A 22,076-nucleotide genomic window follows, 5' to 3' on the forward strand; every position below is an offset into this window, starting at 1 on the left:
ACTGGCTCCTTTTCATAACCCAAGCTCTCATCCAGATGAACTGTGTTGTCATCTAACATATGCGACCTGTCGGCATAGTACTTCCGGATCATAGACAGGTGGAACACTGGATGGACCCCCGATAGACTGGGAGGCAAAGCAAGATTGTAAGCAACCTCCCAACTCTCCTCAACACCTCAAATGGGCCAATAAACCTCGGACTAACCTTGCCCTTCTTTTCGAATCTCATAATACCCTTCATCGGAGAGACTTTCAAGAGAACTTTCTTGCCCACCATAAATGATAAGTCACACGCTTTTTGATCTGCGTAACTCTTATGTCTGGACTATGCTTGTCACGACCCAAATACCTAAGCAGTCATGATGGCACCTATCGTGGTACTAGGCAAGCCGATATTTTCAAAACACTTTCAACATATAACAAAAATAAGTTAAGACATTTAAAATAACCGGAGTTTTACATAACAAAGGGGTAAACCGAAAACACAAATGCTGAATAATAGCCCGACGTCGGGGTGTCACTAAGTACGTGAGCGTCTAAATCAAAATACAGTCCGCTACAGAGTCTAGAGAAATAAAATGAAATACAACTAGTGATAAAGAAGGATAGCCAAGGCCTGGGAACGTCGTGCAGCTACCTTGGTAGTCTTCGAGCTCTAAATCCTCAATTAGCAACCGCCGCCGTGACCAGAAGCGCCTGGATCTGCACACGAGGTGCAAGGAGTAACATGAGTACATCAAACTCAGTAAGTAACGAGTCCAACTTTGGACTGAAAGGTAGTGACTAACACAACTGGTACAGATATAATAGAAATAACTGTGCAGAATGTAGGCATGCTTTCAAATTAAATAAACACCTCAAAACAGTAAAGTAAAGCAGATCAGAATAGTATAAAGATTATAACTCTGCTACCTATACATGCCAATGCACATACTGTACGTGATGCACTATGCTGTCAGCCTCATGTGCTCACACTCTCAAATGCTCAACCACTCAGTACTGTATATGACCCATATGGCCTAAGGAAGATCCATATCGGAATATATACATCACTGACTATAAATCACCAGTACCGAGGAAGGCCAATCCAGCCCTATAGAGAAGATCCATCTCCAGGTATCAAGTACTTCGGACAAGATCCATGTCCAGGGAAGATCCATCCCTCAATAATATCATCTGCACTCATTGGGTGTGTGTTACAGACTCCGGATGGGCTTCTACAGCCCAAGCACTATCACAAATCATTATAACCAATGCGGCGTGCAGCCCGATCCCACAACTGTCAATCATAATGAGGCTCTCGGCCTCACTCAGTCATCAATCTCTCCAGTCTCATTAACGGGCTCACAATATCATGAAAACTAGCCCAAAACAATGATATGATGTATCAATAAATAATACCTGAGACTGAGATATGATATGAAATGCATGTATACGACTAAGTACGAAATATCAATGAAATCATTGAGATGACAACAAGAAATGGCCACTATGGGTCCCAACAGTACCGGCATAAAGCCTAAGCATGATATCTAGCATGATTGACAGCTGAATTACTTTTTCACATGAAAAAAACACGGATATCAACAAGATAGAGTCACTATGCAGTGCCATGGAATCAACCAGGTCACAATTCTCATGGTGCATGTCCGCATTGGAATGTGTGTCACCTCAATACCAATCACATAACAAATAATTTGGGGTTTCGAACCCTCAGAACCAAGTTTGAAAGCGTTACTTACCTCAAACCAAGCAAATCTCTACTACGAAATGCCTTTGCCTCTCAAATCGGCCTCCAAACGTCCCACATCTAGCCACGAGTAGAACAATACAATCAATATAGGCTAAAGGGGTCAATTCCACAAGAAAAGTACCAAATTATAGCCAAGTATCTTAAATCGGCCCGAACCCGGACCCGGGCCCACATCTCAAAATCAGACAAAAGTCATAAAACCCTTAAGCCTATTCACTCACAAGTCTAACCATACCAAATTACTCAAATCCAATAACAAAATCCCATTCAAAATCTCAAAATCCCAACTCAAGAGTTCTTCCTCTTTTTTCCCAATTTCTCACCCCAAATAAAAAATTAGATGATAAAATTAAAGATGTTAACCAAAACCAAGTATGAATCACTTACCCCAATCAACTCCACGAAAATCCCTTCAAGAATCGCCCAAATCCGTGGTCTCTAGCTAAAATTATGAGAAATGGGTTCAAACCCTCATTTTTGAAATTAATACTGTCTGCCCAGATATCCTTCATCGCGAACGCGACCATCCTCTCGCGTTCGCGTAGACTATCTTGACTGCCTCTCAGCTTAACTCATCGCGAACGTGTCCCTCTCTTCGCGAATACGATGCTTAACCAACTCTGACCTTCACGAACGCGACCCATGCATCGCGAACGCGTACGCGACCCCACTCCCGCGTTCCCGATGCATTCACATACCACGCCTTCGTGTTCGCGTCCTTTTCTTCGCGAACGTGAAGAACAAATCCTCCTCAGCTCACACACACTCTTCGGGAACGTGAGGCTCCTCTCGCGAACACGTAAGAGGAAACCAGAAACATACAGCAGCAGATAACAGCTATCACATAAAGACAAAAATGATCCGTTAACCACCCGAAACTCACCCGAGGCCCTCGGGACCTAAACCAAACATACCAACAAGTTCCAAAACATCATACAAACTTAGTCGAATCCTTAAACCACCTCAAACAACATCAAAAATATGAATTACACACGGATTCAAGCCTAATGAACTTTGAAATTTCCAGATTCTACAAACGACGCCGAAACCTATCAAATCATGTCCGATTGACCTCAATTTCGCACACAAGTCATAAATGACACCACGAACCTACTCCACCTTCTGAAAATCCAATCCAACCCCGATATCAAAATTTCCACTACCGGTCAAATTTGCCAAAATTCCAACTTTCGCCATTCAAGTCTAATTCTACTACGGACCTCGAAATCACATTCCGGACATGCTCTTAGGTCCATAATCACCTAACGGAGCTAACAGAACCATCAAAATTCAAATCCGAGGCCTTTTACTCATAAGTTAACATCTCGTCGACCTTTTCCAACTTAGACTTCCAATTAAGAGACTAAGTGTCTCAATTCACTCCAACACCACTCTGGGCCCGAACCAACCAACTCGATAAGTCAAAATACAGCTGTAGAATATAAAAGAAGCAGGAAATGGGGAAATGAGGCTACAACTCTCGAAATGACCGGTTGGGTCGTTACAGTGCTTTGCGAAGTCACTCCTGAATCAACCTTATCTTATCCAAGGCGTCCTTTTACCAAATCAGTGCCATATAATCTAGCCTCATCGGGCGCAAACGGATCGATGGGAAAACAACATTACTGACCATATAAAGCCTCAAATAGAGCCATCTCGATGATGGACTGGTAACTGTTGTTATAAGAAAACTAGGCCAATGGTAAGAATCGATCCCACTGCCCTCCGATATTAATCACACACGCTCGAAGCATATCCTCCAGAATCTAAATTGACCACTCCGATTGCCCGTCAGTCTACGGATGAAAGGTTAGTACTGAGCTCTACTCGAGTACCCAACTCGCTATGTACTCTCCAGAAATGCAAAGTGCACTGAGGGCCTCTATCTGAAATGATATAGATAGGCACACCATGCAACCGAACAATCTCCTTAATATAAATCTGGGCCAACCTTTCTAGAGAGTACGTGGTCACAACCGGAATAAAGTGTGCCAACTTAGTCAGTCTGTCGACAATGATCCAAAGAACATCAAATTTCCTCAATGTCTGCGGCAACCCAACTACGAAATCTATAGTGATGCACTCCCACTTCCACTATAGTATAAGCATCTGCTGAAGTAGGACACCCGGCCTCTGGTGCTCTTACTTAACCTGCTAGTAATTTAGGCATCTTGCCTCATACTTAAATATGTCCTTCTTCATCCGCCGCCACCAGTAATACTGCCTCAGGTCACGATACAACTTCGTAGCACCTGGATAAATAGAATATCGCAAACTGTGTGCCTCATCTAGAATCGCCTCCCTCACGCCATCAATATTAGGAACACATAGGTGACCCTGGAGTTGCAGAACACCATAATCACCATTAATAACCTCTTTGACACCACCCCATAGCAGTGTCTCTCTAAGAACCAGCAAGTGCAGATCATTGTACTGACGAGCCTTGATTCACTCAAATAATAAAGACTGAGTCGCACACATGCAAGAACTCGACTGAGCTCTAAAATATCCAACCTCACAAGTCTGTTAGCCAAGGACTGAATGTCCAAAGCCAATGGTCTCTCCTCTGCTGAAATGAATGCCAAACTACCATACTTTCAGCCTTTCTGCTCAAGACATCCGCAACCACATTCGCCTTACCTGGATGATAAAGGATAGTAATATCATCATCCTTCAGTAACTCAAGCCACCTACGCTACATAATATAATTTCCCTATGCTTAAACAAATGCTGCAAACTGCGGTGATCGGTGTAGACCTCGAACGACATCCCATAAAGATAATGCCTCCAAATCTTAAGAACATGAACTATTGCGGCCAACTCCAAATCATGAACAGGGTAATTCTTCTCGTGGGGATTCAATTGACATGAAGCATATGCAATAACTCACCCTTCCTATATCAATACACAACCCAATCCAACGCGTGAACCGTCACAATATACAGTATACATCCCTAAACCGGAGGGCAACGCTAACATCGGTGTTGTAGTTAATGAGGTCTTGAACTTCTAGAATCTCGCCTCGCAATCATCGGATCATCTGAACGGAGTACCCTTCTAGGTCAATCTAGTCATAAGATCTGCAATAGACGACAATCCCTTCACAAACCGACGATAGTATCCTGCAAACCCCAAGAAACTCCTGACCTCGGTCGCTGTGGTAGGACGAGGCCAACTCTGAAATGCCTCGATCTTTCTGGGATCTACCTTAATACCCTCACCTGATACAACATGACTCAAGAATGCCACAGTCCAACCAGAACTCACACTTGGAGAACATAGCATATAGCTTATGTTCCCGCAAGGTTTGAAGCATAACTCTCAATGTTGCCCGTGCTCCTCCATACTACGCGAGTAGATCAATATGTCATCAATGAAGACAATGATAAATGAGTCAAGATATGGCCCGAACACCCGATTTATCAAATCCATAATACCGCTGGGGCGTTAGTCAAGTCGAAAAACATAACTAAAAACTCATAGTACCCATATCTAGTCTGGAAAGCCATCTTCGGAATATCCGAAGCACGAATCTTTAGCTGATGATACCTAGAATTCAAGTCGATCTTAGAGAGGCACCTGTAATTGGTCAAACAAATCATCGATGTGCGGCAATGGGTACTTGTTCTTAATGGAAACTTTGTTCAACTGGCGGTAATCAATGCTCATCTGCATACTCCCATCCTTCTTCTTCACAAACAATATCGGTGCACCCCAAGGTGACACACTCGGCCTAATGAACCACTTCGTGAGCAACTTGTCAAGTTGTTCCTTCAACTCTTTCGGAGCCATGTCGTACGATGGAATAGAGATAGGCTGGATGTCTGGTGCCAAATCAATACTGAAATCGATATCACGATCTGGTGGCATGCCTGGTAGATCTGAAGGAAATACATCAGAGAACTCCCACACCACGGGCACTGAATCAATTGTAGGAGTCTCCATAGTGATATCCCAAACATAAGCTAGATATGCCAAACAACCCTTCTCGACCATATATCGAGCCTTTAAGAAAGTGTAACCTGGCTAGGTGTACTGATAGATAAACCCCTCCACTCAAATCTCGTCAACTCTAGAATTGCCAAAGTAACAGTCTTGGCATGGAAATCAAGAACGAAATGATACGGAGACAACCGGTCTGTTACACCCCATATTTTCGTACGTGAGAGTACGTCATAAGTCAATTGAGGTAAGCTCGGAAATGAGATCATCTTTGAAAGTATATAATGTAAGTTAATCATGTTCCCTTGGATATTACAAATATTTAATATCATTAAATACAAGAACCAAGAGGGTTGGAAGGTTTAGAAGCTAAACAAATCAAAGAAGATAAGTTTCGTCGAAAGTCGACAAGTTGGGAATGTTATAACATGTACTTTTGGGGTGAGACTAGGGTCCTTAATATGATAAGGAGGTTATGTTATGCCTTATTTTATTTTTACTACATTCGTGTGTTATGTTTTGAAGTCAAGCGAGTTGTGGAACAAAAGTTTGCAATGGTCATCACAAGTTACAGTGATAAATGTGCTGAAAATTAGGTCAAATGTTGCTAATCTTTTCTCCCATTATACTTGCAATTACTGGATTATCCACCTACCAAATTGAAGATATACAAGTTTAATTTCTAAATCATTAAACTATTTATCAATACGACATCGGAGTAGAGAGATATTCGCGTTTTCGTGAGACTGCGCAGGTAGCCCCTATGGGACCCACTTGGTCGGTGGCCGACCTTCACTTATTTTTATCTCGTTTTTGGGATGAGCTTTGCTCATTTTTCGATATCCTTCCATCCTGACACTCTCCAAACCCTCCCAAAGAGTTTTTCCAAGGCTCCAAACAAATTTAAAAAAATACACCATAATCCAACATCAAAGTCAGCCAAAGGTGAAGAATAACCCCTATATGGTATTGTAATGTGAATAAGGATGATGGTGAGCTAAGTTAAGCTTAGGGTTCAAATTTTATCTACCACCTAAGGTATGTTTAACATCATTTTAATGGTTTTTAAGGTTAATTAAATGATGATTATGGTGTTGAAGTGAAATATTACAAGATAGCACTTGAAAGGGGAAGAGATGTCGTTACCTTTTGTCGGGTTATTTTAAGGCTATATATATATATATATATATATATATATATATATATATATATATGGCTGGAAATTGGGGAAAATATCTCGATTATGATATAGTTTCTGTTGTTATGCATGTCTATATGTTTATCAAGTGAATTGATGAAAGAAACATATGAAACTTGAGATTGGAAGTGAAGATTAGCTTAAGTCACTTCTATGGTGTTGTATTGCCGTTGAGGGATGTTGTGAGCTAAATATAACTTGGATTTTGACTTGAAGCTGTTGTAAGAGGTAATTATATTGTGTTCTTGCATGTGCTAAGATTATCTTGATGTTGATTAAGTTAAATGGATGGACTAGACATGAATTAGTGAATAAAGTTGCTAATTGAGGATAGTTGGAGTTGTGGATTGTTTTATTTGTTATAAATATATGGTATAATGCTGGAATTATTTATGAATGACTTCATTATCATGTTAATGATACTGTTAAGTTAAAGTAAGAAGTCTATAAGGGGTGACATGGGGTATAATGGTTCCAATCGGAGCTTGCCGCTCGTCGTGAAGTAGTTATAACTTGTTGTTGTTATGTGTCTTGTTATTGATACTTATATGTTACAAGATTGCTCTAGTTGTTGGTTTTGGTATATTTATTAGAGGAGGCCCTTTTTACAAGGGAGATGCTACTAAGTTTACGTAAACAAGCTACTAGATTAAGTTACGAACTTAGCCTTTACTCAATACTGATTTTGAATCACCTTGTCCTATGGTAGATTGAGTTGAGTTGTTTGAAGAGTTGCTTGGAAGCTATTAAGGACTCAATGGGGTTAAGGTATGTTGAGGTTAAACCATTTTGTTCATTTGGCATGATCTCGTAACTACATGCGTTTGATAACGAGACATAAAGAGAAGTTCTACTCCTGAATTTATGTACATTATCCTAGTCTCATAAGTTATAGTATTCTTCCTTATCAGGACTTTATATTCAATTAAGCATTGTCTTATTCCAGTCAAGAGAGTAGAGGGTCTATACATATAAACATTATTACAGTAGTTTCACCACCATTGAGCTATAATCAGTGGGCAGGCCCCTATTATGTAGTACTACAGTATTTTTACCACCATCGAGCTATAATCAGTGGGCAGGCCCCTATTGGGAAACCTCTGATCAGATGTTAAGTTGTTTACCAAGCCTACTATGGTTGAGCGCCTATGAGCGAGCCCGGAATGGACAAGATACAGAGCCTAGTATGGATGAGCGCCTATGAGCGAGCCTACTATGGCAGAGCAGTTACACATACCGAGCCTTATAGGGCTGGACAGCTATTTTACTTACTATATTGAGAGAGTTGAGTCAATATCAGCAGGTAAGCATATTTTTAGATTATCTTGACTCCCAGTTACTTTCAGCTATTATATTATTAGTTCCCTTTCAGTTTTTAGTTATTCTTTTGCCTTACATACTCCGTACATTATTTTGTACTACGTCCCTTTGCTGGGGACGCTACATTTCATGCCTGCAGGTCCTGATAGACAGCTGGATAGACCTTCCCAGCAGACAGAGTCAAACATCAGCTTGGTTGGTAAGCTCCACTTCCCCGGAGTCACCATGTCTAGACCTTAGAGTACATGGGCAGGTTGAGGCCCTATCCCGACCATGATACAGTTCAGTTATCTCTAGAGGCTTGTAGACAAATCTTGTGTATTTTGTATATCAGTATTGTGGCCTTGCCAACCTTGTATATAGTTTGGTATTGCTGGTTAGAGACATTCATGGCGGCCTCGTCGGCCTGCGTAGTTATGTGTATGAGCTTTTGAGTATGTTTACCCCTCAAATGAGAGAGACATTATTTTTAGATGATTCAGAATATGGCCTTGATTGGTATTGTCAGTTTGCAGGTAGGCCTCGTCGGCCTAAGTTGATGGTTACCCCTCCAGAGTTCACAGTTACAGAGGGTACGCTCGGGCCGAGTATGGCACCGTGTGCCAGCCACGCTTCCCTAGGTTTGGATCATGACAAAGTCCGTTCCTAGGATGACCTCAAAAGTCAGTCATATCTAGCAATAGAAGATCTGATCTAGTCTCATAGCCACAGAAAGTCACTACACAGGACCGGTAAACCCGATCCACAACAACAGAATCACCCACTGGCATGGACACATGTATAGGAATACCCAAGAACTCACGAGAGACATCTAGATAAGGAGCATATAGAGAAGACTTATATGAATATGTAGACCCTGGATCAAATAGTACTAAAGCATTCTTACCGCATACAAAAATAGTACCTGTAATCACAGCGTCTGAGGTTACTACATCTAGTGTGGATGGAAATGTATAGAACCTAGCCGGAGCACCACTTGGATGGCCTCCACCTCTAGGGTGACCCATACCCACCTGCCCTCTGCCTCTGGCCATCCAGGCGGGCGGTGTGATCACTAGCGCGGTGATTGTAGGCTGATGGCCCTACTGTACTGCCTTGCCCCGAAGCTTGGGGAAAAATCTCCTCATATGACCAAGCTCCCCGCACTCGTAGCAACCTCTCGGTGCAGAAGACGACTAGCCCAGGTTCTGACCATGAGGGCCCGAATACCTACTGGAAGCACCCTAAATGGACGGTGGATGGTAGGAGCTCTCTAGAATCGTGCTGAAGTAGGGCCGCGCCGAGGCAATCTGAGCAGGCAGTGGTGCTGAATACGTGGGCCTGCTGGACTGACCCCTCATGAACTGAACTATCCCCCAAAACAGGGTTTCATTGAATCCTCATGAATGTCGAGGCCCCTTCTCCCTCATCGTATACAATTGGCCTTAGCTGCAGATACCCTCGATCCTCCGAGCTATCTCCACAACCTACTCGTAAGGAGTTCCCATCTCAACCTCTCGGGCCATAGTAATCTGGATACCATAGTGCAAGCCCGTAATAAACCTCCGCACTCTCTATACATCGGTGGGGAGTATCATATGTGCATGAAGAGACAACTCAGAGAATCTCGCCTCATAATCGGTCACAGACATCTGACCCTACTAGTGTCGCCCGAACTTACCCCGTAGCTCGTCCTTCTGAGAGGGTGGAATATACCTCTCCAGAAATAGGTGTGTAAACTGGTCCAAAGTCAAGGGAGGTGAACATGCTGGCCTGCTACAAAGATAGGATTGCCACCATCTACGAGACCTATCCTCCAGTTGAAATATGGTGGAGTCCACCTCGTTGGACTCCAAGTCTCCCATGTTGTGCCGCCTGTCCCTGCAACGATCAATGTCCTCACGTCGCTTACCGCCAAAGACAGGAGGATGCAACCTGGTCCATCTGTCTAGCCATTTCTACTGCTCAATGGTCACGACTGGTCTGGGCTCTGGCATAACCGCTGCAACTGGCTGGGGCCCGCCTGCAGGTAGTGCACCTGGGGTCTAATAAACAGTGAACGATAGGGGTCTGTGCTCCTCCTCCCACATCTCAGTGCTCCCCCTCCCACCTGAGATGTGGTTGGGTCCACTAGAAATAAAACAGCATGCACCATAGAATTCATGAACCGCAGCATATGGCCCATGACCTCCTAAAATCCCGGCGCAATCATGAAATCTGCCAAGTTCGGCTTAGCTGGAAGCGCCTCATCTTGCTCCTCAATCACATGATCCTCCACTAGATCCACTAAAGGTACAACGGGGCAACCCTATGATGCCCTCGTCCTCTAATAGGAGCTGGAGCCCACCCCGGGCTCTACCTCTAGCAACATGGGGAGCAACTCCTCTACCGCCGGGTACAGCTACCGCGCGCATTCTCACCATCTGTGAGAGAATAAGAGAAAGATACTTAGCACAATATCAAGTGCACGACAGGATTCTCGCTATAGGCCGTGATGGCGCCCAACGTCGATGTTTGGCAAGCCTACGCGGAACTATCCATTTAATTATTTATTAATTTATTTTTGAAGTCAAGGATTTTATTTAATAAAGAAGCTAAGAATAAGTGACCATGTAATATAAAGCATGAAAAAAACATAAGAGTGGAATAGTGATATTAATAGGCCAAACCCATAAATATCTACTAGAAATTCCCAAAATCCGGTATCACAAGTGTACGAGCAATCAAGTAGAATAGATAAAACTTCCTACAACTACTGTCTGAAATAAAATAGATGAAAATAGTAAATATAACAAGGATGAGACTCCGGGGCTGCAAAATGAAGCATGGAAAGCAGCTCACCACTAGGCCTCCGGATAGTATGGATGCGCACCTGATCGGATACCAGATGTACCTGCCTCAGTACCTGCAAATTTGTGCAGAAGCGTAGAATGAGTACGTAAACAACGTGTACCCAGTAAGTATCTAGTCTAACCTCGAAGAAGTAGTGACGAGGGGTCGACATCGACACTTACTAGAGGTCAATAAATAAAGTGTAAGAAATTATAAATAGGCAGGAAATACAACAGTAATAATGGAATAAAAAGCATTAAATAAGTGATTTCTCAACAAAATATCGATCTTAAAACCCATAAATATTACATGCCAATTTCAACAAATATGCGCCATCAAGTATTTATTAATTCTCAAGTCATGAAGGAAATATTAAGTACAATCGAACTCCCAATGACATCACGCACGAGTTATGCCGAGGTCGTACGGTCCAATCCATAATAATCGTATACATACACTACCGAGGTCGTACGACTCGATCCAAGGATGCATCCAATTATATATAAATATTGCTGAGTCGTTCGGCCCGATCCACATGAATAGGAAAACTCTTCGGACTATGGTACATACGTATACAACACAAAGGTAAGCACATAAAGGAGCATAAATTTTCTATTAATATTAGAATATTCTGCCAAAACTCAACGTAGCAAATCTCGGTCAAACATAATATCTAATCAAATTTCATTTATTAATTTAAGTAATTGAACTAACTAGTTGGGTTCAAATAGTATAAGTATTGCATAATAAAGTCCTATGTTTGCTTGGACATAACATGATTTTAGCTACGTACGGACTATCGTCACTTTGTGTGTACGTAGCACCCAAGATTATTAACAATTAATAATTCAAACACCTATGGGGGTTAATTCCCTCTTACAAGGTAATGCAAGAGACTTACCTTGTTTGCAAACCCTCTTCCCGGTCCTCAAATCACACTAATAGCCTCGAGTCGCTGCCGAGCAATCCGAAACTAGCCAAAGGTCGTACAAACTAATCAATATGTGTTCAAAAGTTCATAATTTAACTATTAGGTAATCACCCAACCCAATTTGAAAAATTCTTAGAAGTCACCCCAGGCCCACGTGCCTGAATTTCGAAATTTTTTGTAGATAAATGTTACCCATAACCTTATGAATTCAAATATATAATTTTAACTCAATTCCATAATCATTTTCGTGATCTAATCCCATTTTTACCAAAACCTAGTTTTTTTTCAACAAAATCCTATAATTTCCACAATTTACATATTAAAACCAACATAATCTATGTATTAAACTTACATTGCATACATATCATTTACCTTAAAATGCTAGGTCAAAAATCCCTCTCCAAGAGCTCTAAAATCGGCAACCCAAAGTGAAATGAGAGAAAATGAGCCTAAGTCCCGATTTAAAATATGTTTCTGCCCAGTGGTTCCTTCTTCGCGATCGCGAAGGAAAAAATCAGCCATCGCCTAAAAACATTCTTCGCGAACGTGACATGTCCCTCGTGAACGCGAAGGTTAACCTGACTAACCTTTCGCGAACGTGGTCAGCCAATCGCGAAAGCGAAGAGTAACGACCTAGCTTCCTAGGCCCAGCTCACCCCTTCTACGCGAACGTGATGCAACCATCGCGAACACGATGCAACCACTGCGAACATGGTGGCTACTGGTCTCTAGCTTTCGCGAACGCGAAACACTAAATGCCCTAGCCCAATTCCTTCAACGCGAACGCAAGACTCCTTCCGCGTTCGCGAAGAATGAAACTAGTAGCAGATTTGCAATTTTGACTTAATTTTGGGTGGTCCGAAACACACCCGAGCCACCCGGGATCCTGTCCAAATACACCAACAAGTCCATAAATATAATATGGACCTGGTGAAACCTCGTAACTTATAAAACAACATTGAAATGAAGAATCGCACCCCAAAACCAAATTAATCAACTTATGAATTTCAAACTTCTTCAACTAGCTCCGAATGCGACGAACCATACTTAGACAACTCGGAATGACGTCAAATTTTGCGTACAAGTCTTAGTTCACCATACGAACCTATTTCCAGGATCAAAATCCTAAACGGACATCGATATCACCAAAGCCTACTTCAAACCAAATTTAAGAAACTCTAAAACCTTCAAGGAGCCAACTTTCAACATTAAGCGCCGAAACGCTCCTGGATCATCCGAAACTCGATCCGATCACGCGCCCAAGTCCAAAATTATCATACGAACCTATTGGAACCATCAAATCCCGGTTCCGATGTTGTTTACTCAAAATGTTGACTCAAGTCAAACTTGGCCACCTTAGGCCACTTTTAAGGAACTAAGTGTTCCGATTTCAACCCGAACCCATCCAAAACCAAATCAACCATGCCCACAAGTTATGAAATAGTAAAAGCACATACGGGGAGTCTTTAGGGTGACGAGGATCTAAAAGGCAAACCGACCAGTTGGATCGTTACGGTGGTTGAGTATGATGTGGTTGGTGATGGTGGTTGAGTATGATGGTAGTGGATGATGCATGGTGGTATGTGATAATGATGGGCGATGTCGATGGTTTAGCAGTGAATATTGATGATAACATTTTTATTAAAATTAATTTTTTGTTATAAATCTTAATTATTTAGATTTATTTAGATCCATTAAATTGTTGTGAAATAGAAAATAAATATATTTTATGATTAAGATTTGAATAAAATTCATAGTTTACAAATAAGATTAAAGATGATTAAGATTTATACCTCCGTTGATAAAAAAAACAAATGAGCCTAAATGGCTAGGACTGAAATGTATATAGAGTGAAGGAATGATAAAATAGACCAATTAGTCAGTCAACCTTTTGGTCATTGTTTATTGATACTTCCATCTATTATTGTCTTTCACTACAATTATCTAGTGGATAAGAGATTATGCAATCTTCTACTTAAAAAGAGAGAAGAAAGAGAGCAATTTGCTTTGTTAGCTTCAGGACTCTGTTTTCTGTTTCAGGAATTCAATCACTGTACAAGAAGGTATTGAATTTCTACCAATAGGAAAGTAAGTTGTTGTAGCTACAGATTTTAGCTTAAATTTTCTGCATTAATGGCATTGTTCTGTAGATGCTGACTTTGTACTCCACATACGCAAGTAATTTTGTTCATCGCAACTACTAATAAGTGGGTCTCCTAAATTATAATTATAAGAAAATAAAGATATTCAACTCTTCTACTTGTCTTTTTCCTAGCAAGATGTGTTTGAAAATAATAATGACAGATCATGAAAGAAAATAAATTATTTCATTCCAGCCATCCACCTGTTGTCCACTAGAGGAAAACAAGAAAAAGGTTAATTAATCAGTGTGCCTTATGGTCATTGTTTATTAGTTCTTTCACATGAAAGAAGTGCAATTAGAAATGAACAAAGAACATTATTAGATGAAGTAAGAAAATATCAATTAATCAGTCTAGCTACCTTTTAATCATTGCTTGTGCAGTGCTTTTATTATCTCTCATATTAAAAGGAATGCAATGAAAAATGAATAAGACCATTTAGTCCTTGAGAATCTAGGTTGAAGACAACTTTCTTCATCACTTCCTCCAAACGGTGTGTTCTGATTCTCCTTCTTATGAACATTTGCAAATCTTAGCTTACTTTATTCTTATGCTTTGTTAGTTGCAGGAATAGCTGGTTCAATTTTTGTTTCTTGGGCGTTTGAGGACTTCGTTCACTGTATTAAGGTGTTTACCGTTGGGGCTTTATTTGAAGTTAGATTTCAACCAATACGAAAGTAAGGTTTTTGTTGGTCTTCTTAGCTCTTTTTCATATGTATAGTGATGTTAAAGTTTCAAACACCATAATGAAACATCAACTTTTGAACCGAAAAGGTGCTGGAATCAACATGTTCAGTGATGATAGAGTTCAGCATCAGACCTAGCAGCATACATGTTTGCAAATTACAACTAGAGTCTTGAAACTTTGTAAAGGCTTTCACATGGTTGAAATTCCAAATCGTAAATTTCAAAGTAATAGAAAGAGTTCACGGTTGTGACAACACACTTCTTTGACTATATTTTAGATTATAATGGAAGTTTCATCCCTCATTTGCTCTTTGGAAATTGGAAAACGGATAATTGTGAAGGTATCCATCTTCGTTTGGTGTATGGTTGCAACATTTAGGCCATTGACATAGTTGTAAAGAATAAGATGGGTGAAATAAGGAATACTGGACTATTCGATGTTTAGTGGGTAATGGAATCAGTAAAATGCCTGAAATATGTTTGTTGTCAAGCTCTGAATTAAGATAATGATTTATTACTTGCAGGACTTATTAACAATTAGAGGAAACTGAAAAGGTGGAAAGGAGATGGCCGAGGGTCGCGATGTGATAGGTGCCATAAACCTTGTGAAGGGCCAGCATTTTGGTAGAACGACCATTAATCAATTGGAGGATGCTACAAAGCACCTAACGCGTGTAGCTGTATTTCTCACGAATCTGGAGAAGCGCTACCCTGAGAATGGAATATCTGGACAACTTAGGCCCCTATTTCTAGAAGCTCGTGATGGCTTTTCCGAGATATCTTCTCGTTTTCCTCGTTTCAACCTTACCATTAAAATGGGGAATATTGCTGAGAAATTCAAAGCTTCAAAGGCATCAAGATCAACTAGCCAAATAATTTCGGAGGTGCTGAAAATAATTGAACATGAGAATATTGCTAAGCAAATCAGAGCTTCAAAGCCATCAAGATCATCTAGTCGAATCACTTTGGAGATGGTGGGGTTTGTTGAATCTTTGCTTGGTTCTGTTCATCGTGCTCTCTTCTTTATTAGTGTAGGGCCTGCCGCGTCTGTGCTTGACAAGAAGCTCCGACATCTCCGAGTCTTCTTCACATTAATTGCAAAGCAGTGCATTGAGCACGAGAGTATGAAGGATCTCTTTACCCATGTTGAGGATGTAGCTTACACTGCAGCATACCTATGTTTCTTGGGGTCGAACTGCAATGTGGATGGCGAGTTCTCTAAATTGCTGGAAAGGGTAAGTCGTCCTTTTAGCCCAGAATTGAGGCAGATTTATCTGAGTGCCTTGATAGGGTTAAAGTCATCAAGCTCTGAGACTACTACAATATTGAATGCCAAATGTATGCTGGATTTTGTTAGTGCTCTCCGGGAGGATCTAAGACTTGGATGTGATGGTCGAATTAGGTGGCTCCAAAGAGGACTTTCTTACCTTTCTCGATTTCTCAGGGACGTAGAATCTTATCCCCTTCCACTTGGAGAAGTGATTTCTCTTAGATTAAATATGGAAGCTCTGGCCATTGGGGCAGCAAATGCTATCTACTCCTCCTATGATGAAATGCACAACACTACTGAAATAGATGATGTGCTTTTTCATTTGCAACTGAAGTTTAATTATGTCAAGGTGGAAGTCGATCTGATTCGGCTACTAACCCGTCAAGCCGCCATCACAATAGGTCCTATGAAATCTCTGATTGACTATGTTTGGAGTGAGCTGATATTCTTTAGAAATTATTTCATGGATGCATTTAAGCAGTGTAATGAGAAGACTAAGATAACTGTTATTTTGACCTCTATTCAATCTGCGATTAGCCAAGCATGGTCAGTCTGTGATTCTCTTTGTCATGACTTGGAGCAAGAAGACTCTTTTTCTAATGATACGCATCAAGAAGGCTCTTTTTCTAATGATACGCATCAAGAAGACTTGGTCAGGGAAATGATTAATTGCTTGCATTTTCAGCTGCTTCTTAAATTCAAGTTTATTAAGGCAGCGATTAGACAGATGTATCCCAGCATTTCTGCATCATCAACATTAGACCATCCCACGATAAGTCTGCTGAACTTTCTTCCTATGAACTTTGAGGTTATCGATTCCTATTTCAGCATGCTAAAATCCTCCAATACATCATCCTCACATAGGCCCATGATGGATGAGGTTTTGATGGGGTTTCATGAATATATTCTGGAAAATCTGCTACTGAAGGATGAAACCAATTTGACGTTTACTATTGCAGATGAGGTCAAAAAGTTTTATGGTGGGTTATTGCTCCTGGTAACATATCTTATTGAACCTCTAGTTCCTCACATTGAATGTAGGGAGCAAAATAATGTCTCGACGGGATTTGGAACCATCGCAATTGAGGCGCAATCTGCTATGAGTTTATCTTATGAGGATTTTATGAGTAGCAACAACTGTAGGGAGGTCAATCTTGTTCTTCAATTTTTGACTGTGGCTTTCTGGCTTATCAAGTCTGAGGGAAGCTTGATGGATATACTAAAGCACAAAGCCACTTTGGAATATCAAGTTCTGGATCTGATTGAGAGTGCTCGTGAAGAGCTTATTTTCATTAGATCTATTCTCATGGATCTTCTCAGGCAACACGCAGAACTTAACAAATTGGATGATATCTTAATGCATGCTGAAGTGACTGCAAAAAAGTTAGCAATACTTGGTGATTGTTGTTATGAAATTTTCCAGGACGGAAGCAGCACCGACATAATGAGGCCTTGGTTATCTGATTCTCTACAAGAGATTGAGTCTGTCAAGGCAGAGTTCAGAAAAGTATGCTTTCAAGTTCTGGATGTATCACCTTTGACCATGACAGATGGAGAAGGCCTTATTAATTTCTTATTAAACCAACAGTACAAGGTGCCGAGCAATGATGCTGCTTCTTTTAACGAAAGTTTCATGGATGGAAGCAGCAGTGAGAATATGGAACTTTCATCATCTGATTTTCTAGGGGAGATTGAGTCTGTCAAGGTAGAGGAGGTCAGAAATGCATGCAATCAAGTTGTGGATGCATCACCCTATGAGATGCGTAAGACAGATGGAGAAGGCTTTATCAATATTCTGTTAACCCAACAGAACAAGGTGCTGGAATATGATACTGGTTCAATCTTTTTTCTGCATAATCAAATCTCAGTAGTTAAAGACAAACTTTTGGACATGGGATCTTTACTTGTAGATATTGTACAGTACCGCAATATGCATCTTGAACTCAAAGATCTTGCTAAACGCGTTCAAGATAAAAACTACATTTGTTTCTTCTCCATCAAGGGGTATATTCCTGCTTGGTATTACACATTATATCTCTCTGATGTCAAGCAGTTGATTAAGTTTGTTGAGGCAGAGGTAAAGACGATTTGTCTGAAAGTTCCAGATTCTTCAAGTTATAGCTTCCCCAAGACAAATGGACTAGGATTTCTCAATTGCTTTTTGGGCAAATTGGAGGAGCTTTTATGTTCTAAGCTTGATTTGGCTGTTGGCTTAAATCATCAGATTGGATCAGTCAAGGAGGGCTTACTGTATCTAACATCATCGATTGGTCATTTTTCAGAAAACTATGATGAGCATGATGAAGTTTATGGTCTTATAACAAGTGTTACTGTATTGGCATACAAGGCCGAGTATGTCATTGACTCATGCTTGGCCTATTCTCATCCACTCTGGTACAAAATTCTTTGGATTTCTGAAGTTGTTGAGAATATTAAGATTGTAAATAAAGTTGTTAGGGAGACTTATGAAAGAAAGAAGTTTGAAGTGACAGTGCATGAAGTTGCAACGACCTCCACTAATCTTGCACCGTCGATTTCAGATAATACTCAAAGAACAAACGAAGAAATGGAGGGTTTCCAGGATACAATGGACGAATTAAAGGAGCAGCTACTTGGAGGATCACCTCAACTAGATGTCATCTCAATCGTTGGCATGCCAGGATTGGGCAAGACTACATTGGCGAAGAAGATTTACAATGATCCAACAGTCACCGCTCACTTTGATGTCCATGCTCAATGTCTTGTGACTCAAATATATTCATGGAGGGAGTTGTTGCTGACCATCTTGAATGATGTTCTTGAGCCTGCTGATCGCAATGAAAAAGAAGATGGTGAATTAGCGGATGAGCTACGCCGATTTTTGTTGACTAAGAGATTCTTGATTCTCATTGATGATGTGTGGGACACCAAAGTGTGGGACAATTTACATATGTGCTTCAGAGATGTTCGGAATGGGAGTAGAATTATTCTAACAACCCGGCTGAGTGACATTGCCAATTATGTTAAATGTGAAAGTGATCCCCATCATCTTCGTTTGTTCAGAGATGATGAGAGTTGGACATTGTTACAGAAAGAGGTATTTCAAGGGGAGACCTGTCCACCTGAACTTGCAGATGTGGGATCTCGGATAGCAAGGCGTTGTAGAGGGTTGCCTCTCTCAGTGGTGTTAGTAGCTGGTGTTCTGAAACAGAAAAAGAAGAAACTAGATTTGTGGAAAGTAGTAGAAGAAAGTCTAGGTTCCCAGAGCATTGGCAGCTTAGAGGAGAGCATGTCTATAATTGGATTCAGTTACAAGAATTTACCACACTATCTTAAGCCTTGTTTTCTCTATTTTGGAGGATTTTTGCAGGGCAAGGATATTCGTGTCTCAAAATTGACTCGGTTGTGGGAAGCCGAAGGATTTGTACAAGCAAACAAGGAAAAAGGACAAGAAGATGCCGCACAAAGTTTCTTGGAAGATCTTATTCGTAGAAATCTAGTAATGGGCATGGAGAAGAGACCCAATACCAAGGTGAAAACGTGCCGCATTCATGATTTGTTGCATAAATTCTGCATGGAAAAGGCCAAACTAGAGAATTTTCTTCTCCAGATCAATAGGTAAAAAAGTAACTATACAAATATAATTGTATTATGTTTATCCCAACTCTAATTTTCATGTGTTTTCTTTTATCTGGCTCAGTGGAGAGGATGTGTTCCCTGAACAGCCGGAGGAATACCGACTGTTCGTTCACTCTTACCAAGATGAAATCGATTTGTGGCGGCCATCTCGCTCAAATATCCGCTCTTTACTATTCAATGCAATTGATCTGGATAACTTGTTATGGCCGCGTGATATCTCCTTCATCTTTGACAGTTTCAAACTTGTTAAAGTGTTGGATTTAGAATCTTTCAACATTGGTGGTACTTTTCCCAGTGAAATACAATATCTAATTCAGATGAGGTACTTCGCTGCTCAAACTGATGCAAATTCAATTCCTTCATCTATAGCTAAGCTTGGGAATCTTGAGACTTTTGTGGTTAGAGGATTGGGAGGCGAGATGATTTTACCTTGTTCACTTCTGAAGATGGTGAAATTGAGGCATATACATGTAAACCATCGGGTTTCATTTGGTTTGCATGAGAACATGGATGAATCCCTTTCTCACTCTCAATTAGCTAATTTGGAAACCTTTTCTACTCCACGTCTCTCTTATGGTGGAGATGCAGAGAAGATTTTGAGGAAGATGCCAAAACTGAGAAAGTTGAGTTGCATATTTTCAGGGACATTTGGTTATTCAAGGAAAGTGATGGGTAGGTGCGTTCGTTTTCCCAGATTAGAGTTTCTTAGCCACCTTGAGTCCCTCAAGCTGGTTTCCAACAGCTATCCAGCTAAACTTCCTCACAAGTTCAATTTCCCCTTGCAACTAAGGGAATTGACTTTGTCCAAGTTTCGTTTACCTTGGACCCAAATTTCGACCATTGCAGAACTGCCCAACTTGGTGATTCTTAAGTTATGTCTCAGAGCCTTTGAAGGGGATCACTGGGAAGTGAAAGATTCAGACTTCCCTGAACTCAAATACTTAAAACTGGATAACATCAAAGTTGCACAATGGTCGGTCTCTTATGATGCTTTTCCTAAGCTTGAACATTTGGTTTTAACGAAATGTAAGCATCTTGAGAAAATCCCTTCTCATTTCGATGATGCTGTATCTCTAAAAAGCATTGAGGTAAACTGGTGCAACTGGTCTGTTGCCAATTCAGCCCAAGAAATTCAAACAACACAACGTGAAGATATGGCAAATGATTCATTCACAGTTACCATACAGCCTCCAGATTGGGCTAAAAGATCATCTCCTTGACTCATATCTGGTATGTTCTTGCCGTTTTCATCTGAGTACGTTTACACTTATTCATTTTTCTTTTACGCCAGAACATATTTGTTTTGCTAGTATTATATGCTTAGTACTAGTATTACTTAATATACGTATCAAATAATTAAGAAATCGAACTCATAACTTCTGATGCAATCTTAACTTTTTCTCGGGCTTATTTGAGATCAAAAGTAGATCAATGGTTCCTGTAACTTTTAATTCACGTTTTGCTTCAATTGCCCTGGCACAGTTGTCCAATGATAATATGTAGGGGTGTTCATAAAGACCCGAAAAACCGAACCAAACCGAAAACCAAACCAAACCGACCAAAAAAACCATACTTTTTGGTTTGGTTTGGTTTTGGTTTTGAATTTTAAAAATCGATCAAATGTGGTTTGGTTTTGGTTTTAATCAGAAAAAACCGAAAAAAAACCAAACCAAACCGACTATAGGAGTAGCTATTTCAAATTTATTATTACACCTATATATATGTATATTTTTATACAAAGTTTCAAAAATTTTATGGTAAATGTTAATAGTTTGCATTTTTAGTATAGTTCTTTACCTTTACATTCTAGTTTGATTGGTAGTTTTCTTTTGTTAAGTGTAAGAATCCATTTCGTGTTAAAAATAATATATTTTTAATTGAGTCCTTAAATTATTCATCACTATTTGATTCAATTATAATAGTATATCTTGGTAAATAGTAGATTCCTCAAAGGGCAATTAATTTGATAGTGTTACATTGAAAATGTGGTGGCCGGAATATGTGTTTGGTAGTGTATGTCTTATATTTAAGAAAAAACCGACAACAACAACAACAACTACCCAGTATAGTCCCACAAGGTGGGGTCTGGGGAGGGTAATACGTACACAGGCCTTACCCCTACCCGAAAGGGCAGAGAGGCTGTTTCCAATCGACCCTCGGCTCAGGAAAAGGAAAAGGAAAACAAAAACAAAAAACAAAAAGCAAAAGAGCATTAGTAACTCCAGCAGAGATCACATAAATAATTATCTAAACATAAACCATAAATAAAATGGCATGCAAATATATCGACCAGTAACTACCATAAGGGGGCACAATACAATACACAGATCTATCTATGGAGAGCCCTACCAACCCCCCCCCCCCACGCCCGGACGAGAAGTAACGAAAATTACTAGAACGCCCTA

At 40.4% G+C, this 22,076-nt stretch overlaps 1 protein-coding gene across 8 annotated transcripts in view; it reads left to right on the forward strand.

Annotated features, from left to right (window-relative positions):
- Positions 13,856-22,076, forward strand: part of LOC109235474 (putative late blight resistance protein homolog R1A-4) — a 13,379-nt gene continuing 5,158 nt past the window's right edge. For 5 of the 8 annotated variants that reach the window (XM_019401597.1, XM_019401593.1, XM_019401598.1 and 2 more), the window contains exons 1-4: positions 13,856-14,018; positions 14,659-14,773; positions 15,308-19,650; positions 19,733-20,901. In XM_019401597.1, the coding sequence (XP_019257142.1) occupies positions 15,350-19,650; positions 19,733-20,891 (5,460 nt within the window). In that variant the 5' untranslated portion in view covers positions 13,856-14,018; positions 14,659-14,773; positions 15,308-15,349 and the 3' untranslated portion in view covers positions 20,892-20,901. Of the gene's footprint in view, positions 14,044-14,377; positions 14,590-14,658; positions 14,774-15,307; positions 19,651-19,732; positions 20,902-22,076 lie in introns of those variants that run through there. The other 3 variants (XM_019401596.1, XM_019401595.1, XM_019401594.1) reach the window with 3 other exon arrangements.

The sequence above is a fragment of the Nicotiana attenuata genome, chromosome 12 (genome assembly GCF_001879085.1).
Source record: "Nicotiana attenuata strain UT chromosome 12, NIATTr2, whole genome shotgun sequence".
In the NCBI taxonomy this organism is placed as follows: Eukaryota; Viridiplantae; Streptophyta; class Magnoliopsida; order Solanales; family Solanaceae; genus Nicotiana; species Nicotiana attenuata.